This window comes from Pavona decussata, unplaced genomic scaffold (assembly GCF_977016875.1).
Source record: "Pavona decussata unplaced genomic scaffold, jaPavDecu1.1 SCAFFOLD_161, whole genome shotgun sequence".
NCBI classification, from domain to species: Eukaryota; Metazoa; Cnidaria; class Anthozoa; order Scleractinia; family Agariciidae; genus Pavona; species Pavona decussata.
In genome coordinates this window covers 1,417,516-1,440,666 of record NW_028145572.1, presented here as the reverse complement: position 1 = coordinate 1,440,666, position 23,151 = coordinate 1,417,516, and the positions used below count along the sequence as shown (strand labels likewise).

General features: G+C 37.6%; 3 protein-coding genes across 4 annotated transcripts in view; 1 reads left to right on the top strand and 2 right to left on the bottom strand.

Moving 5' to 3' along the window:
* Positions 1-5,161, bottom strand: part of LOC146464653 (oxaloacetate decarboxylase, mitochondrial-like) — a 40,948-nt gene extending 35,787 nt beyond the window's left edge. Inside the window, exons 1-4 of one of the 2 annotated variants that reach the window (XR_014868437.1) lie at positions 5,039-5,161; positions 4,848-4,944; positions 3,354-3,509; positions 1,233-1,985 (exon numbers count right to left, since the gene is read on the bottom strand). Coding sequence is in view for 1 of the 2 variants with exons in the window: in XM_085129474.1 (XP_084985600.1) it covers positions 1,647-1,985; positions 3,354-3,509; positions 4,848-4,944; positions 5,039-5,115 (669 nt within the window). In the remaining variant the exon portion in view is untranslated. Of the gene's footprint in view, positions 1-1,232; positions 1,986-3,353; positions 3,510-4,847; positions 4,945-5,038 lie in introns of those variants that run through there. The other variant, XM_085129474.1, reaches the window with a different exon arrangement.
* A 231-nt stretch (positions 5,162-5,392) lies between these two features.
* On the top strand, positions 5,393-8,579 carry LOC146464652 (uncharacterized). Its single transcript, XM_085129483.1, has 6 exons — positions 5,393-5,662; positions 6,249-6,319; positions 6,714-6,774; positions 7,662-7,707; positions 8,034-8,126; positions 8,224-8,579. The coding sequence occupies exons 1-6, from the start codon at positions 5,603-5,605 to the stop codon at positions 8,355-8,357; spliced, it is 465 nt and encodes a 154-aa protein (XP_084985609.1). The 5' UTR covers positions 5,393-5,602; the 3' UTR covers positions 8,358-8,579.
* Positions 8,521-22,326, bottom strand: LOC146464651 (eukaryotic translation initiation factor 2-alpha kinase 3-like). The gene is made up of 23 exons (XM_085129428.1): positions 22,052-22,326; positions 21,854-21,983; positions 21,427-21,498; positions 20,884-21,000; positions 18,707-18,843; positions 18,153-18,493; positions 17,475-17,690; positions 16,781-16,946; positions 16,496-16,580; positions 16,303-16,383; positions 15,626-15,687; positions 14,809-14,931; positions 14,165-14,311; positions 13,655-13,746; positions 12,652-12,968; positions 12,184-12,298; positions 11,623-11,786; positions 11,384-11,440; positions 11,162-11,264; positions 10,682-10,749; positions 10,135-10,236; positions 9,700-9,762; positions 8,521-9,188 (listed from the first exon to the last, which is right to left on the bottom strand). Exons 1-23 carry the CDS (start codon positions 22,174-22,176, stop codon positions 9,060-9,062), a joined length of 3,012 nt encoding a protein of 1,003 aa, XP_084985554.1. The 5' UTR covers positions 22,177-22,326; the 3' UTR covers positions 8,521-9,059.
* Between the last annotated feature and the right edge of the window lie 825 nt (positions 22,327-23,151).

The following is a 23,151-nucleotide window of genomic DNA, read 5'->3' as shown; positions in this document are numbered from 1 at the left end:
CTGGGGGTGGGGCCGGGGGGCAGAAGGGGGGGGGGGGGCAGGAGTTAATTTTACTTTATAGAGGGTTAGGCCTTCGGACTATGTTTTCTGAATACATGCAGTTCTCAAAATATACAAGCAGCCCAATTTCACAACTTGAAACTATATTTTTTATTTGGCATGGAATACTTCATGCCATGGAACAGGGTTTATTTACTGCATATGGTACATTTGACAAATTAATAACACCAGGCTTCTAGAACAGTTCTTACAAAAATTATGCTTCATTGCACAACACGCTGAGGTGAAAAAACACACACACACACACACACAAAAAAACAAAGACAATAACAACACAGAAAGAAATAAGTCTGCAAGCACTAACTATATTTTATCAGCTACTGTTTTAAAATTCGTATTCGTACATTTAATGTGAAATGTAAAAAATTTCAAGATTTGGTCCTAAATTTAGCCTCATCAGGAGGATTTTATTTAGACAATTTTGCCCTTTCTTCTCAGTTGACAAAAGATTAATTCCTACACTAAGATTCTATGTTTTCAAGAGGATGGAATTTGTACATGACTGTAGATTGTGCAGTTCCAGAACGAAATCCATACCCACGCCATGGAATGTCATCAGTAGCCTCCATGACAGCATGGAAAATATAAATGGTGCAAAAAAGAGCAAGAAGTGTGAGGGAGGGAGATAGGCAAGGGAAAAAGCCTGGGGGGAGTACTCCCAAAAAAATTGGGTAGGGGTGTGCAGCCCGCTTCCCAAAACCCTTACCCATTTATGACCAAAATCTTCGATTTTCCCTACCCTATTAATGACCTGACCAAACATTCTTCAGTTTATAGTGTCTGGTCAACTTCAAAAACCACTGGAGCCTGGCGCGTTACAGGAGCGCGTGAAAAGCTGTTGCAGCACGTACACAGTTGCCGTAAACATGATGAAGAGGTAGCTTGTTCTAAAAAAAAAATGAATTCAAAACAAGAGTGCAAAAATTGATACCCTATTTATTACCAAAATGGCTAAAACTGATACCCTATTTATGACCGAAACGGCTGAAAAACCATACCCTTTGGGGCCGCACATACCTATATAACCCATATAAGGGAGTACCCCCCCCCCCCCAGGGAAAAAGGAACCCTGTGGGCCTGCCCTTCTCCAATCCCTTTTCATCAAAGAAAGTAGGTCCTTGATGGTTAAGAATGTTTAAAATCTGTAATGGTTTCAATCCCCAACCCCCAACACCCTTTTGGCACTGCTCACTGCTTAGTTTTGCAGCTTGGTTATTTTTTTAAAGAAGGTGAAACCCCCAACAATCCTGTAAAAGCGCAAACAATACTGACAGCTATGCAGACTAAGATTCAGTATGTAGTGCAGCACAATGAAGTGAGACATCCTTTCCATGATAAGAGTGCTTACAGTTATTTTAAGAATTTGAATTTTCTTGGTTTTAAAATCTTCTGACAAACACCATTCTTCAAAACTGTGCCCCAATTACTGTAGATTTCATATAAACTAACTAACCTCATGTATCTCTTTTGGTTCGCACAAACCATGTTTACTCTTGATACAATTGCATAAACAGTTTTTTCTCAAAGTAAGGCTCGCTGACTGAAGCAGCACTCAGTCAAGAAAAATATTTTTGATGAAGATTTACTCACAAAGCAATGGGAAATGCCATTTCCATTTTATCACCTAAACCACAAACTATTTCCTGGCCTTTTTTCACGGGTGATCCCCCCTCTGGAGTCCCAGTTAAAATCAGATCTCCTTCCTCCAGTGTCATATATTGACTCACAAAACTAATCAAATGAGGAATCTTATAAATCATGTCTTGCGTGTTTCCATCTTGCTTCATTTCACCGTCCACCTTCAGCCACAGTCGCACATCATCTGGATCTGGAATATCTGATTTAGGTATGAAGTTGCCAACAGGTGTTGCTGTATCAAAACCTTTGGCGAGTGCCCAAGGGTAGGTGATAGCTGCTGCTTCATTCTGTGGATCAGTAGTGACATATTTGTTAGCCAGAAGAACCAGGAGTCACTCATGTTTAGATCAGAATGGGATTCACAACCGAGGGGTGATCAAGGTACATCAGTGGGGAAATACTGGTAATATAAAGCCAAGAAATGGGGCTGTTTATTTCAAATGGTCTTTAATGAAATAAAGGTGAACAAGGGACTTGCCAATTCTGCCCCGAAATTTCTAACTTTATGAAAGGCTAGTCCTAAATCAGCCATCAATGCAGTCATTTATGGGCATTTGTTTTACAAAACTCCCCTAAAAATAGCTGTGTGAGAGTCTGAGTTTGAATAGAAGCGATCAGAAAGTATCCAACAACTACCGTTAATCAGTCATCAACTACCGTTAATCAAAGCTTGAGTGCGAACACTAAAGCACCCAGCACTATTTGCCCTCCTGGGAGCAATGTATACTCATGGCCAGGCTGATCCAAGCATCTCCCAAACCTTGACTCAAGTTGAGTCTTAGTATAAAATAATGAAGCGCTAAAATTGTACCTATGAATGGAAAGCCTTTGTCATGAGTACTAATAATAATAATAATAATAATAATAATAATAATAATAATAATAATAATAATAATAATAATAATAATAATAATAATAATAATAATAATAAATAATAATCGAACATTTATACAGGATAACCCTTCAGTATAGAATACTGTTATCAACAGGGCCCTTATGACTAAGAATTAAAAACTTAATATAAGAATAACTAAAATATGTAAAAGCAAAACATGCACTAATTTAGAACTAAGGTAAAAATTTACAGATAATAATCGTCCAAAGATTTCCTAAATAATACTCTAGAATTAATGTTTCTCAAACTTAAAGGCAATGAATTAAATATCGAGGCACCTAAAGAATAAAAGCTATGGCGCGTAAAATCCAGTGTGACCTTGGGCAATTTTGCTGCTTTCCCATTGTTTTTAGTGTTTATAGTGTTATGATTCAATCGTTGAAAATAATTCTTAAATGGAGAGAACATGCAGTTCCATTAAGACAGTCAAATACAAGACAGCATGCTTTCTTTCATGAAGTTGTCATCATTAACATCATCATCATCATCATCACCATTACCCTCACCCTCATCACTATTGTCATCCTTTTCATCATTTATTAACTCTTTCCTTGATGCTGTTATTATTCAAGTTTCAAATGTTTCGGGTCTGGCCCTTAATGAACACTGGGACACAGAAAGTGACTTACATTCATTTGATAGATGTAACAAAATATAAACAAGCACACGACATCATGATCAGTCACTTTCTTTCTTGCCTGACTAATCTACTCTTTAGTTTTTCATCATATTGAAATGTTGAAAAGGTTAATTCCCTCACTTTTTTCAAAATTAGGTCAAAATCAGTCATGTCCAAAGCCAGTGCATATCCTCCAACATGTTCCATTGCCTGTGACTGGGAAATGTTCATTCCAGTTTTACCAATAACCACACCTAGTTCTACTTCATGATAAATCTGCTCACGGCCCACAGGAATCTGTTATATCAAAAGAAACGACAACGATAAATAAAAATTCCAAACAGTGCAATAGTATACCACAATTTTACTTAAAAAATAACCACCTCCCCTCACCCAAACATCCCTCTAGAATAAATTCCTAAAATTATAAACTTCTGCACCCAAACAAATAAACTTACTGATTACAATGTGAAATATGGGTCGATTTTTTTTTAATTGAAGGTTCTTCTGAGAATTTTTATGAAACTTTTTTTAAGGAAAAAAACACTTGAAAAATGAACACCCCTTTATGATCACATACCTCACTTCTAAGGTACTATGTTTCAGCCAGCCAATTCACAAAGCTGCTGCTCATAAAGAATTGCATAATTTAAATAGGACTTTTTGCAATTCATGAACCGCAACAACACTGCTGATGGTAAATGTCTGGTTAAAAATTTTGACAACTAGCCTACTGAAGCCAAATGCAATGCAAATCCACTCCCACAAAAACGGACTTTGAGAAAGTCTGATCCACAGAAATAGAATTTCCAGCAGGAAATAACTCACAAGGTGTAATTTGCGAGATGCCCTTGACTGTATGTCTGATTTATGATTTCAGAAAAGAAACAGTTGTGACTCACAATTGGGATCCCCCTTTTACCACTCTGAATCCACTGATAAGATTTTATAATGATTTTAATTAGTTTCCAGTCCTGTTTACTGAGCTACTGTGGTTGGTGGGAAGGGACAATGGGAGATTGTATGACAAAGGTCAGTAAACAAGGCTGGAAATTAAAACATTATAAAATATCAGTAGTGGATTCAAGAGATGCAACCCAACCTTACACCTTCACCTGGATCCGCCCAATCCCACTTCCCTTCAGTTTTCAATAGACCCTTCCACGTTTTTTTAAACTTTTGACATGGACCAGTTAGCTAAAATCCATCAACACTGCTGGAAAGAATGCCTGAAAATCAATAAAGCTGTCAAGTTTGAGAGCGATATGTTGAGAAGTAACAAGGATATGCATCCACAAAGTCTCAAGATTTTACCGACGTTTCTATGGTGGGGCAGGGGGAGTAAGTTTGTGCCCCCACCGTACAAGCGTCTGGAAATATTTTGCGACTTTGCAGAGCCATATCTTCGCTCGCATCTGACAAATCACTCTAAAACTTGGCAAGTTTACTGATTTGAAGGCGCTCTTTCCAGTAGTACAGTGTAGATGGATATTCGCTAACTGGTCCTTATCAAAAGTTGGGAGACTAAAAACGCGGAAGGGTCTTATTACAGGCATCACGTTTTGAGATTTCCTTCAGTTTCAAGTCAATCAAAGTGCATCACATGAAGAAGTATGGCTAGGTTCTTCAACTTACCCTGATTTTACCTCCTGGCTTCAAGTAAGTGGACGAAGGTTTGAGAAAAATTAGTGGGTCCTCGGATGGCGGGGGTTGCTGGGGTGATCCATTTGGCCTAAATTACAGTAAAACGTAAAAATAACACTGAAACAAACTAAGCTTTGAAAAGATGCGTTACTTGCTCTTTAATACGATTAGATAACACAAACCGGTAGTTTCTCCCCACACCAATAATTTTCCGTCCAAATTCAACAAATCTCCTCAGATCTCGTCCTTGAGAAGCCATCTTGTCCAAATTTCTTGCCCAATATCCCAACAGACTTCTAAGAGGGGGTCTGGAAATGAGGCGCATCTCGGAGAATGGCGAGTGCTCGAGCTAGCTTTTCATTAATGAATAGAAGTCGGAAGACTTCGGACGCTTTTACGAAGATGGGCTGGTTAAAGAAATTCGGCCAATGAAAACTTAGCTTACATACACACCATTTCCACAGACAGAAAACGCTACATTGTCCAATGAATGGCTTTATTATAATTTATCACACTATTTTTTCCCGCGCTTGCAACGCGCGCGACAAGCTGAGTGTTAACGATGACCGAAACGGCCGAAACGTTGATAGAGGAGGGTGAATGTTCAAGAAAAAGAGTACAAACACAAATAATTGTTCATCAACTTTCTCGTCCACTTCCGAGACATCTAAAGCTACTGTTGGCTTCAACAATTATTCTGGTAATCCTCGTCTCAGCGACAATAGCTTATTTTATATACGCTAAATATGCAAGCGGATGACAGCGGCGAGAACTACGGGCCACCAGGCACAGGTGTCTGTTCACAGGTACACAGCTCTTTTCTATCTTTAGGGCTAAAACCTAATCCTATTGTTGCTCTTGCTACATTCTTGGAAATAACCTGTACTGGATGAAGACTAGAATAAACATCGCGTACAGCCGATTGCAGCAATATAAGCTTAAACACGAGTCTTTTAACATCGTTTCATCAAACGAAAATACTTGAAAGTATGAATTGCCTAACATTTTAAAAAATAAAATAGGTTACTGTGCTGTATTTTGAACGCATTATACTTTAAAACCAACGTTTTTATCTTGTCCGTACAAAGTTTTTATGCTGCATTGTTGCATCCCAACCTAATGTACGAAAACAAGCGGCAAGATTTTCTCGTGTAATGAATATTCAGTTCGATGAAAAAACAGATAGACAGGCTCTTCAAAGATGAAAAACGATAAAAATTCTGGCAAGTTTTAAGCCTTCTCATTAAATATTCACAATCTATAGAGCAGGTTGTTTCTGAATATTTTAAAGCTCAGTATGTTCACACATTTTGAAAATTTCGATTGAATTCATTTACAGTCCGACTTACGCAGTTTTTAGCAAGGAAAGTGAATTGAGATTTCCTTTTTCAGTTTCCTACTCAAGATGCTCGAAACGGAACAGATTTCCGCCGCGAACAAATCCATCGTGAAGAAAACTTGTGGTAATGTTTTAATACATTATGTAAATAAAGTCAACTTAAATTAACTATTCAGAAAAAATAGCGTTATGTTCTACCCAAACGACAAAAATGAAATATTCAACTGATAAAAAGAATAGTTCTTAGAACTTTGTTTGCTTTCGTCATTTGCGGTGACAATTTTCAGATGTTTTGCATAAAAATTAGTCGACGGAAATTACACCTGATAAACCGTCTGACGTTATTACCTAACATCATGTCTGGCTGTGTATGAATGGGTGTTAATACTTAAGATAAACAAAATTTTCAAAAATAAAATTATATGATAGAAGAGATAGAAAAATAGTCGAGCTAAGGAAAAAATGTTAAATTTGATGGCAATACGTGTAGTCGCAAAGTAAATATTTATTCCTTTTAGTGCCACTTCAAACGCCTTCAATAACGCCAGTGGATCACCGCCGGCGAAGACATCCTGGCATGTAAGCAATTTGTAAATGTTAAAATATAGTGTATTCAGAAACAAAACTACGGAAGAAAAACATTGATTACTGGATAAAATACGCCTTGAGGCTTTACCCGCGGCGTAAGTACCTTTAAAACTCACAGCTGACGTAAAACAAAGGAAACAAAAACGTCAAACTGAACCAGAGAAGGAAAACAATAACCTACAACACAAAGAAAAACTGTCAGGTTCTTACACCGAGCTAAAGCCGACCTTGAGAGCATATTTCCCTCTTATTTATTATCACCTGTGACTAGCTGCCTTTCAAGAATTGAAACAAATTTTGGGTTTTATCAAGAGTCGACAAGACACAAGAGAGTTGATTTCGAGATAATTTTTAAGAGATTCGAGTGCTGACGTTTCCATCATTAGCCACGAAGGGCTATTAAACGCTCGAAACGTGAGCACTCGAATCTCTTTATCGTGGTCAAATTACCCCGACATCAGCACTGTTGATAAAATCAAACATTCGTTTCAACAGCCCCACCGACGCAGCACCAGGGGAATTCCTTTTTTCCGGAATTGGCCTGCGTTTAAATACAAAATAAAGCTGACACAGAGGACAGTTATTTTCTCTTGCTTTCTGAGCCTTTAAGGAACAATTTCTTTAAAGAAAGCTTAATTGAAAACGGGGCAAAAAAAAAAATTCCAATATGACGAAATATGGCTTGGATTTTTGCATGACTGAAGACATCAACATGTCAAAATAATATTTAACACGCCGTGGATAATTTCCAGTGTTCGGTTAAATTTTCCCAAGAATATCCTAAAGCATTTTAAAATAACAAGTTTGAAAAAAAACTTTCAACTTAACGTAGGTTGAATCAGTTCTCAACTTGAGTGTTCTGTATTTGCATACCGTAGATCTCCGTGAACAATGAAGAACAAAACCAGGCCACTGTCAACTCTGGTGAGTCACTAGTCCAAAGCAAGTGAATGTGTACGTACAAGACTAGAAGGCTGTGGTATCCTAAGAATTTCGTGCTTACATATAACCGTGTGGACAGATTGCAAACCAGCCTCGGGAAAGAACTACGGGGGGGGGGGGGGGGGGAGGGGTGGGATTAGTAGACCTTCTGTAGACCATAAGAGAGATTGTTCGGTGGTTAGCTAAGTTATACAGTATGCTAATATTGTACACCTCTCCACTTTAAAAAGTTATTAATCTAACCTTCGTGCAGACATCTTATTTCAGTAAAACAAAAACAAAAAATGTTGTTTTTTTTGTTATTTTAGGGTGTCCTGAGTCTTATGAAAATATGATTACGAGAATGGGAGAGATTGAAAAGACTCTGACAGCCATCAAGGAAACAGTAACAAAAGCAAGTGGTTAGTGCAAACAGTTGAACATAAGGGAAAACCAACTTGAACCACCGCATCATAAACTTTGAATTGACCATTTATTTGTGTGTGGTTTGTTCAACAGTTCGTTGCCATCTACTTAACGTTGATGTTGTTACCATGTTCAGTCCAGAAATGGTGGATACACTAAACAATACTGTGGAGCAGTGTGAAAACTGTATCAAGGCGATGGAAACCTTATCAAGGGAGGACAGTTGACAGGCCACCAAAACTATCGTTTGAGATTTTCAATGGTTCCCCAAACCACAATTTCAGCCTGGCTGTAGCTCAGACATTAATTAAATGCTTGCTAAGGCAAATTTCTCACTATAATGTTAATTGCAATGCAGTTTATGAGGCTTTCGTGAGAGATATCAAAAGATTAAATTTTGTAAACTTTTTATTCCATTTTGCAATAAATAATAATACATGTTTTATGTACAGTACTATCTACATTCCTTGGTTTACAATATAAAAATACGCACCATCGCTTTTTTTTTTTTTGTAGAGAAGAGTGAACTACACAAGGGAATTCTACCTTGTAAAGTTCACAATACCCCTTTCGGCTTTACTAGTATACGTAACTAATTCCTAGTAAAAAAAATGTCGACCTCTTATACTTCTATACCCTAAAAACGGACTCACAACCAGAGCCCATTCATTATCCTTAATTAAGATTGATCCAAAATTTATAAAAATTACATTTCTCTTCAACATCAAAATACTGACAGCTCTACAGTTTACAAAAAAACTTAGGGCCAACAGTATATTAAATATACTCTACAAGAGATCAATGCTCAAGTGGCTCTAGGTTAAACCCATCTAGTGCTATGAAATTTCAATACATTAATAAAACTGTTATGCCATCGTATGCAACCCTCCATAGCTATTTTTAAGAAACTGAAGTGTTAACACTTTTCATCATTTATGGTGAATGGAGTTTTCGTGCGCTCTCTGCCTGATTTGCAACAGAATGTCACTGTTCCTAACTTCTGTTGCATTTGGTCTTGCCTTGGGAGTGGCTAACAAAAGCCATCGCACCAGTTCTGACTGAAAGAGAATGAGCCAAGAAGTTCATTCTTTCTCTTTAATAAACAGATATCAAAGATCTTTTACAGTATTTGTAGATCTGTAATTAAGAGCTGCCACCTTTAAAACTTGTTACAGATGAATACCTTTGACGGGACCTTACAGGTTATAATTTAACTTTCAAAGCAACAGGTGGGAAGCTGCTCAATGCAACAAGTGGCTTAAATCTTTATGACAGCTCTGATTTGTTTGTTGTTTTGATTTTGAGTGATAAGAATGAGGCATTCCAATTTCATACCAGGTATTTCCCATTTGCTAGCACACAAAGACACGGAATGAATAATCACCGAGGGGTTTGCCCATGGCACTTGAAGATTGTGTGAATATCACTTGGTAATCCAGAAAATACCCATCTTTCAAATGTGTTGCGAACATTTATTTTTAAAAGGAATTAGGACGTGGACTTTAAAGGAGAGGGTTAAATGTCTAAAGGAAATAGAACATGCTGACAATATTATAATCTATAATATACCTGCAGTGGCATCTTTGCTTCAAAATCACCTGGAATAACTCTCTGTTTAACACCACACATGACCTAAAAGGTAATAAATCAGAGATCATTCATTGAAATTTCCCAACACAACATATTTATTTATAAGCAACCTATAAATACACTGTATTGAACAGATCAGTGAGCTGAGATAAAGTAAAAGCTCTGAAATACAGGAATGATCATTTCCATGTCCATTGGATGAGGTGGAGGGACTAGGAAGGGGAGCTGGATGTACAATAATTTCTCTTTCCTTCTTTTCGTTCTTAAAATCTCTCTTTGGACCTTGCTTTCTGTCCGATTGTCAAGCTAGCACAAAAACCCATGTAATGCTTCTTCACCTGCACAACTCTAACAAACAATGTACAAATGTAGCACTCATCATACACCAAGTAACAGAACTACTACTCATCTTACCTTTATTCTTTCCATTTGGGTCCCAAATGGACAAAATAATTCAAAAAAGATGAGCCCAAGTGAAAACATGTCTACTTTGTGTGAATATGCTTTCCCCTCCATCTGGAATTCAAAGATAATATTTATTCATATATTCACTCAAAATCAAAATCAGGTGAACAACTGGAATCATCCCAAAACTGGTGCCTGATTATGTGCCAAGTGAGGTGTTTCGTCTAATGAGAGAATGGCAGTAGCTGCATTGCAAGGTTCCCTATATTTTCCAGACAGTTACATGTTATTGTCAAAGTCTGTGAGAAAATTTGAATAAGCAACAAACTGCACTCATTTAATTGTAACATTTCCCAGTGCTATATTTAGTGTTCAGGAAGTGATTATTGAATGGAATTAAACTTTTAGAAAAAATATCAATAATTGCCATAAGTATTTTATAGAAAATATTGTTGTCTTAAAGTACAGAGTGATGAAAAGCAAGTAGCTTTATGCTTAACTGGTAGAAAAAAAATGCTCTTTGAAGGCTAAAAGACAAATTCTTCTTCATAACTACCTGTTCTGGACTCATGTATAACTGAGTTCCAACTTGACCGGTATGGTTTATGTCATCAATTAAAGCACCTTTATAGGAAAAAAACAAATAAAAATTATATCAGATATAAAGTATAATACAGATCTATATTTATGAGAACAATTAACTACATGTAGGAAAATGCAATACCACAGAAAATTAACATGCAAGCAAACTCTTCATGCAAGATTAACAATTCTTGACTTTTGGAACTTTCATATTTTTCACTTTGAACAGTGCTGGGTATGGTTCTTTACTAAGTTGTAGAATTAAAATATAGTTTTAGTGGAAAACTTTAACATAACTTTACAGGAAAAAAATCTGGACACAGCCATTTTACTTGACATTTTAATAGTATGAAACTACATGTAAATACGAGAGAGATCAAACTACAAGGTTGATTCCAGGTTTCATAGCTTGTGGTTTGCTCATCTCATGTCTTAGTGGATATCAGTAATGTACCTTTCAGAGGGGTGTCCATGTTATTTTCTGATGTGTGAGCTGTCACCAGTCCAAAGTCGCCAACTTTCACTGATCCATCCAAAGAAAAGAAAATATTGGATGGCTGCAGCAGAAAAGATAAAACAAAGGTATCAGGCATTAAGCTATAGGAATTGGTTGTGGCAATTTAAAAGAATGGAAATTTGGGAGAGTAAATCTCAAATACTACAAAGAGTTAGTTACCTTTAAATCTCTATGCATAAGTCCTCTGCCATGAAAGTACTCAACAGCACAAAGAATCTGAGTGATCACCAAATACAGTCATTTAATTAAGGGATGAAATTACAATGTTTCAAGAAATTTTTCATTTAAGAAAAATATTTATGTTAAATTGTTGCAAATGTAGAGTGAAAGCAAGTATTTAAAAAAGCTTTCATAAATTGGCATGTAGCATAATATATAAAACAGAAATTCTCAATCACCTGTTCAAACACTTTTAGACAGAAGAGATGGTTTCTTTCATGATTAGCTTTCAACCAGTCCTTTAAGCTTTCACGCTGACACAACTGCATCTGAATAAACAGGTACAGGGGGGCTGACACTGTGTCTATATTGCAGTGTTTATTCTGACATTTGTGTTTTTCTCCTAAAATGAAAAGAAATTTTAACACGATTAGCATATGCAATGTCACATGCATTTTTAACTTAACTATAAAGATCTACATTTTTGGGAGGCGGGGGTGGGGGTGGTAAATATGACTTGTAGTTGGAGCTCAAGAGAGAAAATGTAGCTTGAACAGTTTCTTGTTTAAGAAAACATAATAACATCACCAAATGAATGACCTTTCACCTCTTTCCTCCACAAAGGCCTTTTTTGTGCTAAAGCAGAAACAAATAAGGAGGAGCACAGGGGTCAAGCAAAGACAAATAAGGGACTGGAGAGAGTGAAAAAATGAGGAGAGCTACTTTTTGCTCTGTTTTTATGAAGGAGCCTCTGCAGAGGATTTAGAGACTGCTTTCACGTAATTCACTATTCCACATACTTGAAAGTAAGGAGTGATGTGAGGAAGTTAAATGCATTTCTTCTGAAGAACTGGTCTCCTTGGAATTTGAATCTTCAACACTCTCAGCTGACAAGGAGCCCATGCTGCTTACATCCTAACGAAAAATTAAAGAACATAACATAAATATTTACTAACCTCCCAATACTGAAAAAACTATGGAAGAAATGTTAACCTGCTGGCATGAGAATCCCACGCCCAACCCATCATATCTTGTTGGGTTTTGTCAATAAGTCACTTATTAAATACCTTATGCACAACTTTAGTCACTAGAGACAAATACAGTCTGTAGAAAGGAAATCAAACAGCCTTGCCTAAAGAAATATAATGCAAGGAAGGTTGCCAAGGTTTCTAGTACAGACTTGGTAAAAACTCATTTTCAGTGCAGCAGTAAACTGTCAACAAAACATTGTCTAAGTAAACAACACTACAGACTACACGAAGACCAACCTGAGTTTCACTTGCATCTGAATGTCTGAAGACTATACTGTGAGATGCGCTGTCTTCAATGATGTCACTGTGAAATCCGTTTTTGGAAAATGTCAACCCTTTGTTGCTTGATGAGGCAAATTCTATGCTAAATGAATCACTGACTTCATGCCCCTCCAAAAATGCTTCATTTTCTAACTGATGGATATCAATTGTCTCTCCATTTATTCTATCATCAGCACAATCATCATCCAAAATAGAATTACGTGAAGAATGTCTGGATCGGCTGCTAGAATTTGTCTTTTTCCTTCTTCTACCACCCTTGTCCTGCTGTACACCTGTGTGGTGCAAAGGTTTTGGGGTAAATAACTTGAATCTGAACTAAAACAACAAAAAGCTGTCTACATGTAAAATGTACTGTAGGTTGGTTATGCACTGAGCTCTTCAATTGCAGCTGCAAATATATGTGATCCTAATATTTACCATAAAATTTTGCCAACTTTAGCCTTGAATTTCTGTAAGAATTATTGATCATTTAAGAAGCCACACAAACACTCGAAAGTGCGTTTCATCAGATTTCCAAACACCTTGAAGTCGTTTAAAAAAAAACTCGGCTGCACCTCATTTTTTCAACCTACTTCTCAGTGTTTGGATGTCTGATGAAACACACCCTCTCGTGTTTGATATATTACTTACCACAGTGGAAATAGCTAGAATTGTTCTTCTCAGAGAGTAAGGTAGGATGTTACTAGTCATTTTTAAGTTTTCCCCACAATTTTATCATGAACATCAAAGGGCACCTAATCCCTTTAAGAATTTCAACAAACAAAGTAGACGTAGCATTTTAAATGGAGGGTAAGGAATTGCACTTAAAGCCGTAGTAGCAAAAATTAGAATCAAAGGGAATTACAGTGTATGTTGGCTTCAGATATCAAAATTAATAAGAAAACACTTAGCATTAGTTGTTAAGTTTGCTGTCTCGTATGGGCAACGCATTCCTTTAACATAACAGTGTTAGCCTTACCATTTAGCTTGTAGAGTTCATCAGTAGATGTTGGATTCATTACAATCCCTGAGCCAAGTGAGGGAACGTCTGATGGCAATCCACAAAATGACCTACATTTTTTATTTACAAACAAATTTCCAATGATCAGTGTTATAGGCCTTCTTGAATACAAGTCATTAATTTACTCTATTTCACTTGGACATTGAGAATGCTGTTAGTTAGGAAAGTTGCTTTGGAAAACCAACCATAAGATGGAGTTTGACATGTGTAAAGATAGGAATTAACAAGAAATGACTGCTTGATAAACCATCTTTTCTTTACCATGATTATGTCAACTCATTTAACTGGTAATCTGATAGGCATATTCACTCTTATCCAGATGACTTCAGCTCAAGTTGTTGAAAGGCAGTTGCAAAGCAACAATAGTATCCGAGACTGGTGTGTGTGTCAAGGTCTACAAACTATGAATTTTCAAAAAGCATTTATTAATAAATATAACTATTAAATGCCACAATGTTCAATACCTACCCTTGTTCATACAATTTAGCGTCAAGCTCATCTTGCCATCCAACAGGTGGCGCTTCAAACCATGAGTTGTAATAACGCACAATGCCCGGATGCTCAAGCTTTGCTAATGCTTTTACTTCCCTCTTCACTTTTTCTAATGCTTCATCACTAAGAAAAAAGATGTCTTCTGTAACCAATATGTACACTAAAAAATCTCCAATTTGAATAATGTTTACAAGGGTGCTATTAAGAATGCCTTAAGACAGGTCAAGCCATGCTTCCTCAAACAATCTATCATGTTGTCCAAACAGAATTCACTGCAAGTGTCCAAGCATCCAGTTTTACGCTGAGTACAAAACAGTGTTTTTCACATGTATATGATTTGCTTTCTGTGACTAACAATGATTTGGTCTGGGAGATCACCAAGTACATCTCACATCTTTTAAATCTTTTAATCAACTAAAAAAAAGTGCTTTTCAAACAAATACCAAAAAACATTTCTACCCAATCTGTAAATGAAATACAAGTACACATCAAGTGCTGTCCAAATCAAAACACATGATTAATGTTTGATAAAAATCTTGGTCTATGTAGGACAAGGAAATCAGATGTATGTCGCCTGCAGTTCATCAGTTTTTCACTGTAAGCAAGACAGGAACTCATACCAGTTGGGTAAGCGGATCCTTTTGATGGCATATTGACAGTCATCTAATTTGTTCTTTGCCTGGAAGACGAGACCAAAGCCACCTTTTCCAAGACACAGCTCATGTTCAAAGTCAGTTAAATATCTGCCACAAAAACAAAAATAATGGTCACTGTAAAATTTTAAATATAATCCCTGGGCTTACATGTATATCAGTGTTCAAAGGCAGGGATGTAGCTAAGAAAAACTAGCAAGCAGGATCATTAATAAGCCCAGCCAGCTCAACTGGATTGTGCACCTTTAAAATTAGCCTCAAGTGTTTGTGTTCTGGCCCCAGTTGTTCAAAGGCCGGATAACTTTATTCGCTGGATAAGGCACTATTCAGGGTCTAAAATACACTTCACGTAAAACCTTTTCCAAGGTTTTCGTACACTCCCAAACTTAACTGTGGTAAGAGTGTGCATATTCGCTTGCACAAGAGGAAATACTGAAATCTTTGCACAAATTGGAACTGACGGATAGCGACTTAACCACTGGATAAAGTTATCCGGCCTTTGAACAACTGGACCCTGTTGAACTTCAAGCCAGTGATAAGATTCCCTTTCAGACTATGAAATTAACTGGTAGCCAGATCTTAGCAACATCCCTGAAAAGGACTTTTCACAGACCTATTTTCAGGGAGAGCTTGTATTCAGTATTGGAGGGACTTTTGCATTTCAAAATTGGTGGAGTTTGACAATTAAAACAGCTGGAAACACATTAAGGTATGACTGTAACAGCTTAGAACAATTCAGCTTAAAGCCAGACAAATACAAGTTTTTATTAATGGTTGCATTTACCTTGACACAAAAGAGTTTGACAGTGTTATAGTACTTGGTGTGGTTGGCAAAGAAGGTGACTCCTATTGAAACAAAAAAGTCTGATCAAATAAATAAATTATTGTAAAGAATATAGTTTCTCAAATAACATTCTGCAGATACACGTACATACAAATTACCTCCTACAGGTATGTGTCAATTTAATGTCTGTGTTTTACGCTGAATGGTGTTGCACAGAACTAGGTACGTATCAAGAAAGACAATGCATGGACCAAATTGGGCTGCAATATTGTTGTAACGTGTACAGTTGTCAATTGCGGAAGATGAACTTCATGATTAATAACTACAAACTAATGCTCTTTTAAGGATTATCTTTACAGACAACAGTAACAGTACTCGTCTGTAATTTTTCACTCCAGAAATAAACTTTTTCAGTGCAGCATGCTATGCCATTGTCACTTCACAATTTTTTTAAAACATTTTTGACAACTTTTGACAGTTAGAACTGATTCTTTCATTCTACAGTTTCAGGATTTGAAAAGCCAGCTGAAACAGAACCCACAGGATGTGAAAAAGATAACAAAAGCTTTGTCAAGCAGCAACAGCATACAATAGCATTGTAAGAGCAGTTGTAACTTCTATTACCAAATAATGTTATTTTTACTATATATTTAGAAAAATAATTCACTTTGCTTTACCACAATTGTCTCTAATGATGTGGTGGATGTCCTTGTTGATGTGTTTGAGGGTATTCTCTGTAACTGCATTGTGGCTTCATGCTGTAATATAAAAGATTATGGGACAAAATAAGACTTGTATTAATGGCACAATGATATTAAAACAACATATTAACTAAGTGCTGTTATATGAGGTACATGAAAATTGCCTTACATTTTTCTTGTTTGGTCTACCAAAGAAGTGCAACAAGAACTGAACCATAACAGCAACAGCAACTGTCACAAATACTGTACCATGCCTTAAGTGAAGAAAAAAATCAACATTAATAACAATTTATTACAGCTGTAAAATTGCAGCTGATGTATCATTTTCACTAGCACATCAATCGAGGCACATAAAATTTGCTAAGGAACCTAGTACATTCTTTGGTTTTCATAAAATGAAGTAACCAAGGAGATTTTAAAAATTTTCACAAAAAACAATGTTCACGTGACTCACCACCATATTGAGGAATCAGTCTGAGCCACTGTGGTCTTTGAATCTGAGTTGTTCTCATCTCCAATAACCACGTCTTCTGAATTTATAGGAAGCAGCTTTTTATCTTTTTTGCTAGTATGAGGTGGAATCACGGGCATTACCTCACCATATAAGTAATATCCATTGTCTAAAAAAAAATTAAAACAAGTCGTTTTAAATTAAATAATGTAACTACAAAGACTTGACATCATGCATGTATCAGTGGGTATTCTTAAAATTTGACAGGTATTGCTTATTCTGCAGATTTCCCCCATGGAATAGAGCCTGTTAAAGCAAATGTGTTTCTGCTATGTTTGAATGGAATACTGATAATTAAATTTCAGAACAAATCCAATAATACACATGACTGTATTCTTTAATCACCCAACACTTTACCAGGTTACATATTTGTCAGACAGCCTGATAAATCTATTCCATCATTTTAGCCATCTCAGCTTCAAATTTCTCCAGCACTACAAACCTAGGATATCCACAGAAAGTATATGAAGAGGTGCATGGAAAAACGCCCTGAGTGACTAGTGATAAATTGCTAGATTCTCCTTCCAAATTGCCTTGTATTTGCTTGGTAAACAAAAGGAGAATTTGACATTACATCAAAAGTCACTTAGGACCTTTTCCATGCCGATCTTCATATACTGAGTAACTAAGTGCCTACCAAATGGATATTCCAGAGGATTCCACACAGCTAGATCTTTAGTGACGACAGTTGGTGTCCGTGATGGTGAGCTTGTCAAATATGGCTTCCATGTTATCTGCTGAGGTCTCTTCGGCACCACAGCATTTCCACTAACATCACCAATTTTAGCTGCCATGTCACGAGCTGGGTTGAAAGGCTCCGAGGTTTGAATGTACACTTGACCCTCATGTTTTCCTGGGATATATTAAACCAAAAACCTGGTTAGTCTGTGGGGTACCTGAAAACTAGCTGCCATGTTAAATAAATGATTGGTATTCCTATTCTTTTGTCTGCAAAGCGGTCATTTCAGTCTGTTTTTTTTGGTCGTAGATTAACCAGGGGTATCACTTTTCCCTCCTAGACTGAAAACCTAGTCCTTGGCATCATTTTGCTATGTTTTCACACTGTTCACTGGTACCTATTTAAGTAACGCAAAATCTTTCTTTTATTTACAAAGCATGAGGGCAGCAAGGTCTGTCCTATCGATGATATGACAAAAGCTAAATAAATGACTGGGGTGTGGCTACTAAAGAACACCTTGCTCCTACTCAAAACCAGCTAAACACTACCTGACAATCACCTATCCTCCTCTTATCAATCAGGAAACTTCCTTACAAGTGATTCTTAATATCACATTTTTCCTTGAAAATATCTTACCTATGTACATAACTGGTCCCTGAGGAAATGTTTTCTGTGAGGTTGAACCAGCCAGCTCTGGCATGACTTCTTCTGACAATAGAGTTACTGGCTGAATAAAACCACCACTCAACTGCCAAACAGCTGCTATTGGTGAGTCAAACTGGTGACTCCACAACACCATTTCACTTTCCTTAGAGCCATGCGAGTGGACTGCAGCTACAAGGCCATTAGGAATGGACACACGCAGATTCCAATCTACAAAAGCTTCTTCATCTTCAACTGAACAACGACCATCATCATTCTCACTTAAAATCGCTTCAAGGAAGCTAATATCATGTTGTCCAACTGAAAAATTCCATCTGAAATAAAATACATGTAAATCTGAATGAGAAAAAATTGAAGGTAAGACCTATCACACACTAGCCGTACAAACTAAGGTTAACCTACACCACCTTTACTGTAGAACTGAATGGTTTAAGTTTTTATTTCAGAAGTGAACAACCCCTAAAAAATTTGAAATGTGATAGACAGTCCAAGAATCGCAAAACTGATCAAGTAATCTGAACAGGCACCTTTCTGATCCTGATCTCTGATCCACAGCTCTGATTGTTTGCTGAGTTCGTTTGAGCACAAGAACATCACCGTCTTGAACATGACGTTCATCAGTCTCTGTCAATTGACAGCCATCTGCAGAACATATATACCGTACCTAAAAACACAACACAGGATTACCATTTATAGGCGGCAACTTGATATTATGACAGGCAACTGTAGAGTTTTGAAAATGACTTAAACATGTCAAAAGTCATGATAGATTATGATCATGTTCTTTCCTTATGGAGTCAGCTAGCTAGCTGGCTCCATAAGGAACCATCTCAACACAATGTTTTTTTAAGAAGTTTATGAAGACTTTTTGCACATCTTCAAAAGCTGATATAGTGTTCTTTCTCAAAATTTTAACAAAACTCTTCATTTTCAAAAACATTAACAAACCTTTTTAACACTTCATCAACATTGTCATTATACACATCAGGTAAGGAGTAGTAACTATTAAATATTTCCAGATTAAATAGTTCCAGATGAATATCCATACCCCTCCCATACAGCTTCTTTCCCAATCCCCCTCTACCTCCCCCCCAAGAAATTTAAACTGTGCCTTTTGAGACTCCACCCACCCCCATCCTCCGCTTTACACATTTCCAATCACCTCCAATGAGGAAAAACGGATATTTTTTTGGAACTTAATGCACAGTATAATACGGTTCAGCTGGTAATACAAACTGCTTTCTGCTTTCTGTAAACCTAATATTTTACCCAAATTCATTTTTCAGATCTCTTTATTTCAATGAATACTTAGAAGATTGCTTATTATGAAAGTTTTACAATACAATTTATTGTAAAACGCAGTTAATGGAATGTGACGCCCTTAGCCCTGGGGGGCATCTCTACGTACTGTACTTTAAACTTATCACTGTATCATTGTCACGTTGGTCAGTAGTCACATTGTAATATGTTGCGACATTGTCTGGAGACAAGTTAGTTCGCTTTTTCTGTATGGCTAAACCAGTAAATGGTGCATTCATGTCTCGTTTGCTATGATGTTAAGTCTATCATAAGCATAGTACAACCCTGGCCATTGGCCCTGACATTGAACGCTGTCTAGCTTTAAATGTGTGATAGAAGGTTCTAAGTCACACTTGGTTACGACGCGGTTTTATCTACTGTTACGCTGTAAAAAATGTACCCTCCCTCCCTGTGGGGGTTGATCTGTAATATAACAAATAAACTTGGGGATGCCTATCGGCGTTTGCGCTTCGGTTAAGTCTGCGTAGCGACTTCCCCAAGCTAAGTTCTCTAGTTCATTTGACTTTTGGTAATATTGACCTGCCAATACTCCGGTCCGACCTAGCAGCGCTGGTGAGATAGGTGAGGCATGATAGGTCATTCAGTTAATTAGGTTTGCGCGTTGCTGGCCTAGATGGCAGCTCGTAGCGCTCTAGTTTTGCGACCTGCCAATACTCTTCTTCGAGTGGTGCTGCTGGCCTAGCTGTGCTGCTGTTGCAGTGCGTTGTTGTGGCAGTGCGTTGGTAATATTGACCTGCCAATACTCCGGTCCGACCTAGCAGCGCTGGTGAGATAGGTGAGGCATGATAGGTCATTCAGTTAATTAGGTTTGCGCGTTGCTGGCCTAGATGGCAGCTTGTAGCGCTCTAGTTTTGCGACCTGCCAATACTCTTCTTCGAGTGGCGCTGCTGGCCTAGCTGTGCTGCTGTTGCAGTGCGTTGTTGTGGCAGTGCGTTGGTAATATTGACCTGCCAATACTCCGGTCCGACCTAGCAGCGCTGGTGAGATAGGTGAGGCATGATAGGTCATTCAGTTAATTAGGTTTGCGCGTTGCTGGCCTAGATGGCAGCTCGTAGCGCTCTAGTTTTGCGACCTGCCAATACTCTTCTTGGAGTGGCGCTGCTGGCCTAGCTGTGCTGCTGTTGCAGTGCGTTGTTGTGTTTTGTTGTTGTTGGCCTAGGTGCAGCTGGAAGTGCCAGAGAAGTGAGGCTTTAAAATGGTCACGCAATAGAAGTCGCCAGTCACGCCAATCGCCGAGCGGTGTCCCCCAAATTAATGCCAAACCTGTCTAGTGGTCCTTACTTTAGTTTATTACTCTACGTTTCATTAAAGCTTGTGTGTTTGGATACTCTAAACGGAACAGTGACATTAAAACAAATTTAATTAAACATTTAATGGCTGTTACCTTTCCAGAATAAGGATTAATTCCACAAGAGGTGGCTTCCTTGCCACCGACTAAGATAGATCCATCTGGGAGTTTGTAGAATGAGCCAAGGAGTGTGTCAGCAGTAAACGGAATGGGCTGCAAAATCAAATTGAACGGCGAAATTTGTAGACCTGGAACATTCAAGCTGGTCAAAGTGAGATCTAGTTTGGCACGCAGATTGATTATCATGCCAGAATCACACAGTGCAGTTCTGTATTTATTTTTTTATCTCAGCATCGAAATTTCAAGAAATAATATTAGCTTATGACTTTTTCATTGCTTTCATTACTTTCATTATCTTAAATCTTTTAGGAAACATTCATGCACTAATTCTTCAATATAAGCCTCAAGATCACAGATTAGAAACAGGATTATGTTTTGTATATGATAATGAGTCTGTCTGCCAAATTAGAGCTAAATTTGGGCAATTTGGATTTCACAGCCAAATTTCCCCGCTGCATAGTTTTCTGACCATGTTTCCATACACATGTTCAAACATCTTGTGTCTGCTACTGACTGTACCTCCACTTTGTCTCCATTAACTTGATACAGTCCACCGTCTAGTGATGGGATCAGACCCACATGCTTCGCCATCTGAACAAACACAATGCAGATCTATATAAAAATCAATCTTTAAACTTTGTTTTGTTACAATGACACATACAGTGTACAATCAAAATAGGGCGACAAATGTAACTACAGGATTGATAGTTTAAGGATAATGTGTTAGTAACATTGCCTAGCTTTGTATGAACTGACCTCAACTTTTACCGGTACAACTTCAATGGGGATTCCCAACAAAGTCTTCCGTAATGAAATTTACTACGCCTATCGCTTACTTTCGATTCAATTCACTGCACAATAACATAAAACCTGGCTATGAGGTTGAGTATATGAAAATGTGATCTATAAGGCTTATTAAACTATTTGTAGGATATGTGTGGAGCACCTGAATTGAGCTGAGACTGGACGATAGCAGGGGACCATGAAAAGCGGGAAGCGACCACAAGAGCTTGCCATTTTCCTGTGTATTCAACGCACTCAATTTGCCATCCAGCGTACTTACGACAACAAGCGAACTACAATAAAAACATAGACAATGAAAAAAGGTCATAATAGTTTCAAAAACATGACTATTTCCCCTCACCATGAGCTACTCTGAGTAGACAAATCGTTAGCTTTGTTACTGCCGTCCAACTTTCCGTCCACAGAGGTCAACGCCGCCATAAATGCGACAAATTTTAGAGCTGCCGAGGCATCAAAAATATTCATCCTCCTACAGGAGCATTTTTGGTCCGTTTCAGGTAGAAAGGAGGCAGAAAAATGCCCCTCTTCGCAGTAAATAAACTGAAATATACTTTGAATTTTTCAACGCGTGATTTTACACTGGAACGTCCGCCATATTTGTTGTCAACATTCTAATCTTCGATTTGATTGGTTCCCAAAACTAGATGACGTCATTTCTCCCACGATGACAAGGCTTTTTACACTGGCACCGCGCAGGTCCAGGTAAACGTGGCGATTTGACAGAGGGCTTTCGTGTTTAGCTGAGAGCAGCGTTTTCACTTTCAGTTTGGCTTGGCTTCTCAATTTCTGACATATTTGGAACTTTCTAGAATGTAAAGAATTCAGAAACTGCAAATCAAATGTGGACCCTACTGATTGTCTATCTGACATGGACACTCAACGGGAATTTGTGATCTTTGTGCGAGCTAACACAGTTTGACGACATTGATGTGCACTGACTTACAATCAACCCAGGTCACGCGTGAACGATATTTTTGAAATTTGAACGGAGTTTTGGAATTTACATGTCAGTTTTGAAAATCGCCAACGAGATTTCAGAGTTCCCGTATAAATTTCCCTAGCTTATTGACGGTATAAAGCTATGAATTTTTCTTTACATTGCAAAATTGAATATTTCAAGAATAACAATTGTTTCCCAAGTATTTTAAATCTTTTCTTCAGTTAATGCGTCTTTTTCGGAACGATTTCCAGAGAAATGTCCAACATTCCATTCACACGTCGGACATTACAAAGAGAAATTCAAATGTTCATTTCATTCTTGGAAATACTGTTCACGCGTGACCTGGATTGACTGTAAGCCTGCCGCATACTTGAGAAACAAGAAGCTGTTTTCAGCTTCAAGTTATACTCGGGCCATATTTGACTGCGTGGTGCGTAAGCTTACAATCTTTTGGCAGTGATAACCTCCAGCATCGTTAATTCCCCCAAATCGATAGATAC

Bases quoted from the DNA above. Each gene is read 5' to 3' on its own strand.
- LOC146464652 (XM_085129483.1), top strand. From the start codon at position 5,603: ATGCAAGCGGATGACAGCGGCGAGAACTACGGGCCACCAGGCACAGGT. The intron at 5,663-6,248 runs GTACACAGCTCT...TTCCTTTTTCAG, and splicing joins GCACAGGTGTCTGTTCACAG to TTTCCTACTCAAGATGCTCG. The intron at 8,127-8,223 runs GTTAGTGCAAAC...TTTGTTCAACAG, and splicing joins AACAGTAACAAAAGCAAGTG to TTCGTTGCCATCTACTTAAC.
- LOC146464651 (XM_085129428.1), bottom strand. From the start codon at position 22,176: ATGAATATTTTTGATGCCTCGGCAGCTCTAAAATTTGTCGCATTTATG. The intron at 21,499-21,853 runs GTGCTCCACACA...GTGTTTGTTCAG, and splicing joins CCAGTCTCAGCTCAATTCAG to ATGGCGAAGCATGTGGGTCT. The intron at 21,001-21,426 runs GTACAGTCAGTA...TTGATTTTGCAG, and splicing joins TTAATGGAGACAAAGTGGAG to CCCATTCCGTTTACTGCTGA.